Source organism: Thermothelomyces thermophilus, chromosome 5 (genome assembly GCF_000226095.1).
Source record: "Thermothelomyces thermophilus ATCC 42464 chromosome 5, complete sequence".
NCBI classification, from domain to species: Eukaryota; Fungi; Ascomycota; class Sordariomycetes; order Sordariales; family Chaetomiaceae; genus Thermothelomyces; species Thermothelomyces thermophilus.
Window position 1 is genome coordinate 3,652,661 of NC_016476.1, and position 7,464 is coordinate 3,660,124.

At 44.4% G+C, this 7,464-nt stretch overlaps 1 protein-coding gene and 1 non-coding gene across 2 annotated transcripts; one reads left to right on the forward strand and one right to left on the reverse strand.

Annotated features, from left to right (window-relative positions):
- Positions 1–451: 451 nt before the first annotated feature.
- MYCTH_95610 (uncharacterized protein) lies at positions 452–2,176 on the forward strand (the record flags this gene model as incomplete). The annotated part of the gene is made up of 1 exon (XM_003665496.1): positions 452–2,176. The coding sequence occupies one exon, from the start codon at positions 452–454 to the stop codon at positions 2,174–2,176; it is 1,725 nt and encodes a 574-aa protein (XP_003665544.1).
- Positions 2,177–2,297: 121 nt separating this feature from the next.
- MYCTH_t150 lies at positions 2,298–2,369 on the reverse strand. Its single transcript has one exon. It is a non-coding gene; the product is annotated as a tRNA-Cys (tRNA).
- Between the last annotated feature and the right edge of the window lie 5,095 nt (positions 2,370–7,464).

Genomic DNA, 7,464 nt, shown 5'->3' on the forward strand with positions numbered 1-7,464 from the left:
CTCAAACCTTCTTTGTGCTGTGGACGTCGGCTCTGGGCGACAGGATGGTGCTGTGATATGGTCGCTAATAATTATCTTCAAACAGATGTTCAAGGGCAATAACCTCACCTCGGAGCGCCTTTTTGAGGGGCCGGCGTACAATGAAACGTTCAATGGTCTATTGCATAATACATCAAATGTACAAAATGTCCTGTGAGACCCATTGGAAATTTGGCATCTGACTTTGCCCTGAGCAGCGAACAAGGCCTTTGTTGCTTTCTTATTCATTTCTTTGTTGGGCAAGAGGACATAATACCCACCCAGCACACTGCCGTAAGATAACTAATTACCCAATCTCCTGTTCCCCATCTCAGTGTGAAGACGACATTTGCCAATAGAGAGGTTAAACAAGGAAATCGGGCACACCACAGAACAAGGCAACCACCAATAGACATTTATTAATTACATAATAATGGCTCGCCAAAGACAACGCGGGAGTAGCGGACACAAGCACGGGAACGAAAGAGACCGCAATCAACAACAGTCTGATCACCGAGGTGGATATGATGGTCGCCAGGACAGAACCACGTATTACAAGAACTATTATGAATGCGGCGGTGGACCAGGAAATGCCCATCAGAATATGGGGCACGACCAGCAACAGCAACAGGATACCCGCAACGGTGGACGCAGGCCGCAGAATCTTCACCGGGGGCAGCATCATCGTGAGCATCGAAGGCATGATCGTGACCAAGGTTGTGAACAGGGTAGTTGGCAACATGGGGGGAGAGGTGAAGCAGTTAAAGGGCGACGCAGAGTCCGCTGGGCAGATCAAGATAGGAATGACCAACAAAGACAGCCCAACAATCAGCGGGAGGAGCGGCAACCGAACTCCCAAAAATGTCCTGACAGCGATGTTCATCGACAGCAAACTCAGCGCTACCAGTACCCTCTTGAGAGGCGGCAGCAGCAGCAGCAGCAGCAGAGACAACAAGAGCGGACCCGGGAAATGAGGGAGTATTTGGACCAAGACGAGCTCGATGCGTCGGACGACGAAGTTCTCGAGGACGCGCCCCCTCTGCAAGAACCGGACAGGCCGAACTACGGATGGGAACATGGCTGGTATCAGCAGCACCCAATACACACGGGCATTTTCGGCCTAAGGGATCAGACCGTGCAGGCGTGGCAGTGGCAGCAGGAGGAGCAGCAAGAGCAGCAGCAGCGGCGGCGGCGGCGGCACCGGGGGCGACAACAACCGTCTGGATATGAGGACTGGCTCCGGGACCGAGACGGAATCCGCAATAAGGATGTTGCCGATTGGAATCGGGGCCAGAGGCGTCAGCTGGAAGAACAGCGGGAATCTCTCTGCCACCTCTACTGCGAAGCAGAAAAAGCCAAGGCGATGCTCCAGGCCGCGCACGAGGAACGGCAGCGTCAGTGTCAGCAGCAGCAGCAGAAATCTCGGTCACGCCCGTGGTTCCAACAAGAACAAGAACAAGAACAACAACAACAACAACAACAACAACAACAACAACAACAACAACACCTCCTCCCCATTCTAGGCCAACAACTGCACACCCCGCCCCGGACGCCGTCTCCCTCTCCTCTGCCCTCTCCTCCGTCACAGACGCCTGTCGTGGCCGGGGCCGGGGCCGGGGCCGGGGCAGCACGCAGCAGCCCGGAGGGGGTAATAGGGGCGGCGGAGCTGACGCACGCGCAAAAGATCCTGCACCTGCTCGTGTACACGACGCAGCTGCGGCGGGCGGTGGGCCGGACGGCGGGGCTGGTCGTCGGGGCGCACGAGGAGGCGGGCCTCGCCGCCGCCGCCGCCGCCGCCTCCTTCTTCGACGGGCTCGTCGCCGCCGTCGACCGCGTCACCGACCGGCTCGACGCGCTCTGGCGCGCCGCGCACAGGGCCGACCACGCCCGCGGCGGCCACGCCGGGGGCGACGATGGCTATGGCTTCCCCCTGGACGGCGACGGGATCCCGGTCCAGACCGAATTCTGCGCCGCCTGGGAGCGGATCGTCGACGGGTACGGGGAGGTGGTCAGGCGGGAGCATGCCCTCTTCGCCGCGGAGGACCCCCTCGGCGGGGGCGGAGGGCGTGGGGAAGAGGAGTGGAGGGACTATCTCGCGGCGTTGGGGGTGTTTGGGGACAGGGTGGGGGCGTTCGGGGAGCGGCTGAGAGGTTTCTAATCTCACGTCCGCGATTGCACCGGCCGGGACAAAGTGGGGAAAAGGCAATGGGGGGAGAGAGACGGAAGATAGAACGGGGAAAAAGCGTTCCCAGGGACGATAGAGGAAGGAAAAAAATCTGAGGACGAAACGCGATTTGAACGCGTGACCTACCGGACTGCAGCCGGTTGCTCTACCCCTGAGCTATCCGTCCTTAGAAGGCTGCTGATGTAGACATTTCCGTCGAGTGCTTACATAGAGTGAATGTTGGAGTTTGACCTTTTTCCTTGCACCACGTTTTGGACGATCGCAAGGGGGTTTACAGGGGACGATAGGAGTTGCTGATGCGATGCGATATCCAGAAAATTTCAGCGAGACAAGGTATGCATGCTAGAGGCTGGCTTCAAGTTGCACAGTTGGATATGTGTAGAGTACCCGAGGCGACAGTAAGGGGCCGGAGGAGAGGAGGAGGGAAAGGGGTGGGAGCAGGGTGTGGGCGCGGGATCGTGCTGTTCCGGGGCTGGTTGGAAGACAAATGATTAGGCACGGCGCGGGCGTTCAGCCTCCAGGGAGCGACGCCCAAGGAAAGCGGCCAGCCTAACGACTGACAGATCCCTTAACTAATTATTAGCAGCTGCATAAAAGTGCCATGCGCACAAGTATGTAGATACCAACCTTACGTATCTACCTAGTTAAGGTACCTTATGCTTGCCCAACACTGACTTAAAATTGTATCATTCGATTTGGGTAGCCTCTATTGGTATTAACCCTCACCTCACTTCTTGTCATATCCAAACTTCCATAAAAGGCATCTATTAAAAACTCGAGGACACCGAATCCAAGGTGGCAGTCAGCTGTCTGCTGCTATAGTGCCCTAGCTTTTGATTCATTGAGAGCTAGCTACCAGTTTGGGAGTAGGTACCTCTTAGGCAGTCGCATTCACCAACCCAACCTGACCACTGTCCTAATGGTACACTATAATGTAACAGGAACGAACACTAATAATAGCAACCCATGCGAGGTACTTTCTTTCTCCCACAGGTGGGGGAGGAGGGGCTGTGGTGCCAGGGGTGCGAGATCCCCAAGGCGCCGTTTTCTCGGCTGGGCGTGGCGGGAGAGCATGACGTCGCGCCATCTCATCGAGCACTTTGCCAACCTGCACCTCAGCCGCCTGGAGCTGGTCAGGATCGCGCTCGAGTGCCTGACGAACCGCAAGCACAAGGAGCTGTACCCGGGCGACCCGGACGACCGCGTCTAAGTAAGTCGGACCCCCATATACCGACCACCCCCATTTTCCGACCGCTTGGCAAACCCACACCGCTTCCTCAACCCAACCACTTCAACTTACCACAACTCTACCAATTCTATGCTAAACAAGCTCATCTTTTGAATATATATTTGTTAGCTTATAATAGCTTATACTAAGCAGGATTTATAGAATACAATTATATAATACTAGCAAGGTATTTAGTTATAACGAAGTATCTATAAGGAATTTAGTATTCTAAGGATAACTTTCTATAACCGCCTCTATAGCTCTTAACTATATTTAATTACTTCTAAACTATAGTAATCTCTTAGCTAGGTATAAGAAGAATGACTCACTAAGTAGGTTTTGATCTAAGCTACCTTAGATATCTTACTAATATATATATAAATTAGGGAGTTTATTAGTTATATGTTCTAGGTATAAGGAGTAAGCTATATAATAGTTAGAAAAGGCTAATTAGCTTAGTTTCCTTATAGGAACCTTATTCTTAAAATCTAATAAGCTTATAAGATAGATTTAATCTATATTAATAGTAGCTAAATATCTTAATTATTAAAGGTATCTTACTAGTTAACCATTAGAATATAGATAAATATAGTATTATAAAAGAGTAGGGAACTAATAGTCTAATAATTGGAAGTATCTAAATATATATAATTTAATATAAAGCTCCTAGTTCATATACCTAGATTTTATTCCTTAAGTATATCTCTATAATAAGGATATCCCTCCCCTTAGTTATTATCTTTAAAGGTAAGAGTCTTTAATAATAGTAGTTTCCTATTAATAAGATAGAACTAAAGGACTAGAGGTTTATAATAATAAAGATAGGCTAGACTAATTAAACTATTATAGTTAAATAGCTTTAAAAAGTCTTTATTCCTTTTAATTAGCTAGAAGATAGTTCCTAGTAATAACTTCTAATATTAGATAGCTATAATAGCTATATAATTAATAACTTTATATAGCTATATTATAAGAATAATATCTAGTTACTCTTTTTACCTCTATATACCTCCTATATCCTCTAGCTATTAGATCTATTAGTCTTTTCCCCCCTAAAGTATACTTACTAGAAGCTTCTTAATAATATAATATCCTAGGTAGAATTATCTATCTTAGGTAAATAGATAATGATTAGGTATATTATCAAGGCTTAGAAAGAGGCTATTATAGCCTAAAATATTAAGGTAAGATAGAAGGTATCTAGGTTATAGCTAGTTAATATAGTAAAACCCTTAATAAGTAAACTCTTATTAGAAAATTCAAATAACCTAACTAATCCTAATAAATAGCTAGCTTCTATATAGACTTTAGAATCTATTTAATACTCCTAGCCTTTAAAAGGAGCTATTAACCTAATTTTTAATATATTATAGAGGAAATTAGACTTATATAGTTAGCTAATTAACCTATCTATTAAGACTTAGTACCCCTCTATATATAAGCTCCTATTTAGGAAAGTTAAGAAAGCTTTTAACTAGAAGGACTTTAAGTTAGCTTAGTTATAATAGGAAAACAAAGCTCTAAAGGTATAGTTAGAAGTAGCCTGGCCGTCGAAGAGGAAGAGGGTAATAGTAGATCTAAACGAGTAGTTTATAATAATTAAATAGATCTACTAGGCCTAGATAGAAGCCGGCCGTATAGAGGACCCTACTGCCGAAGAGAGTGGCTTAGAAAGTGTAGAATTAACGGCTTCCTATATTATAGTTAGTTGAACAGGTCTATAATATATATGGTTAAAGAAGATAGGTAGTTATAGGTGCCAAGGTTTGCCAAGCGGTCGGAAAATGGGGGTGGTCGGTATATAGGGGGTCTAACTTACGCGCTCATGGGCCTTCTCCGGATCCGGCCGCCTATCGACAAGACTGACTCGTCCTTCCGGGCCTCTGCCCGTCTCTCGCTTCCCTAGGACGGCGACCGGCTGATGGTGCGCCTCATCTGCCTCCTGCGCAACGAGCCCGGCGAGAGCTAGGAGCTCATAAGCGACCAGTACAAGGCGAGCATGTGGGACATCTACCCGGATACGCAGGGAGCGGCTGAGGCACTGGGACCGAAGCCTTCTTTATAGGGGTCTAGTTCCCCGGGTGTGAGCGGGTGGCAGTATAATTACCAATTGATTTTTCCCTAGCCGCTGGTCACTTAGAACTTGATGATTGTACAACTTAGGTAGGTATGAATGTGTTCGTGGCATGATTGTTGGATATGATGGTATTAATGGAAACGGAAGATGATTAGTGGCTCTTTGTGTCTGTTTTCATTTATTAATTACTTTACCTTTTCCCTTTTCCAGCCCATTCATTCCTTTGCTATCTAATATCTCTTGCTTCTCTTTCATTTAAATGTTTTTCTTTCCCTTCCCTTCTGTTCCTTCTACTTCCACCCTAGCAGGAACTTTGTATTAATAGGACCATGATTACCTACCTAGGTAGCTTGACAATGCAATTTGCCATGTCCTCTCTAGGGTGACTTACTTCCAGCGCTATCCGCACACTGCCCTAGTCACGAGGCCAAAGAGAGACCCCATGATGCAGTACGTTGTCTACAGACGCGTCCATCATGTAAGGTTGGATAAGATAGGACCTATAGATCTGGCAAACGGAGGGTTCTTTATTCCTAATCTTCTACTTATACTAGAGCCATAGGGCTAGCAAACGTAGGAAGAAGACATCGTACTTTTGAACTATTTATAACTTACTAACTTTTTTCCATTAATTAGAACCATCTTCCATTAATTAGAACTATCTTCTATTAAATGGTAGCGGAAACTCTGCTTCTAACTATTAAAACTAGATTCGTATCGCTTTGACGATTAATCTAGTATTACTTTTACAATAGTTATGCTCTGTTTTGGCAACTTAGTAACCAAACTAGGTAATTCTATTATAACTACTATAAAATCTCTCTTCCTAGCGACTTGGTAACTAGGATAATCCTCCTCTTATCTATTAACCCTATCTTCGTTTGACCCTAGCGACTTGGTAACTAGTAGCTAGGCAAATCTTATATTAACCCTAGGATCTTTTTCTATAGAAGATCCTCCTCGATCTTCCCATCCTTTAAATACTCCTGCTAAAAAACTAAATATTAGAGAACTGTCTAACTACGCTACGAGCGTTCTAAGGAGGCGTAATAAGATGCCCTATATACTATAGGTATAGGCGTTAGAATATGATTCTAAAGACTAACTATAAGAAGAAGCTCCTCTTCTCTAGGAGCTAGAACCATTACTTAGATTTACTAATGACTATAAGCTATATTAAGCTAAACCTGACAATTTTAACGCTAATAAGGAAATAATAAGCTAGCTAAATAGTAAGATAGATCTTTAATTTGACTAATTAAAGGAATAAACTGATTACTTTTCTAATAAAACTAAAGGAGCTATCTATAAACTATTATAGTAGCTTGAAAAAAGTATTGTTAGGATAGACTATAGCTTTATAAACTACCTAAAGGGAGTTAAAGATTAACTTTCTAGTTACCTAGAGAAGGACGTACTAGTAATGATAGAACCGATATTTGATCGTATCGAGGATCTAGAACTATATATGTCGGAGTATAGAAATGTACTTAGTTAGATAGTAATATAGATAAAAGGAAATAGTTAATATAATATATAGTTAAGACGGTAAAAACGATAATTAATTACCTAGTCATTAGTAATCTTCCTTTAACCTTACTAGACTTAATACTATTATAGAAGAAGTATAGTAAGTTAGCGATCTTATAGAAGATATACAATATAATAGTAATACTTTCCTTATACCTCTTAAGGACGTTAGTATTAGCTATTATTATAATTTTAGCCGCCCTAAACATATATAGTCTTTATATAAAGTTCTATACTTTATAACTAGCGGTAGTAGAGGTAGAGAACTCGATTCCTTAAGCTTTAACGATAGTAGTAACAAGGTATCTAACTATTACTAACCTTTAGGTAACTAGAATATAGGACGCTATTATAATGCTCTATACCCTAGTAATAGTAATAGTAATGGTAGTAGTAATAATGGCGACAATGATAATAGATATTATG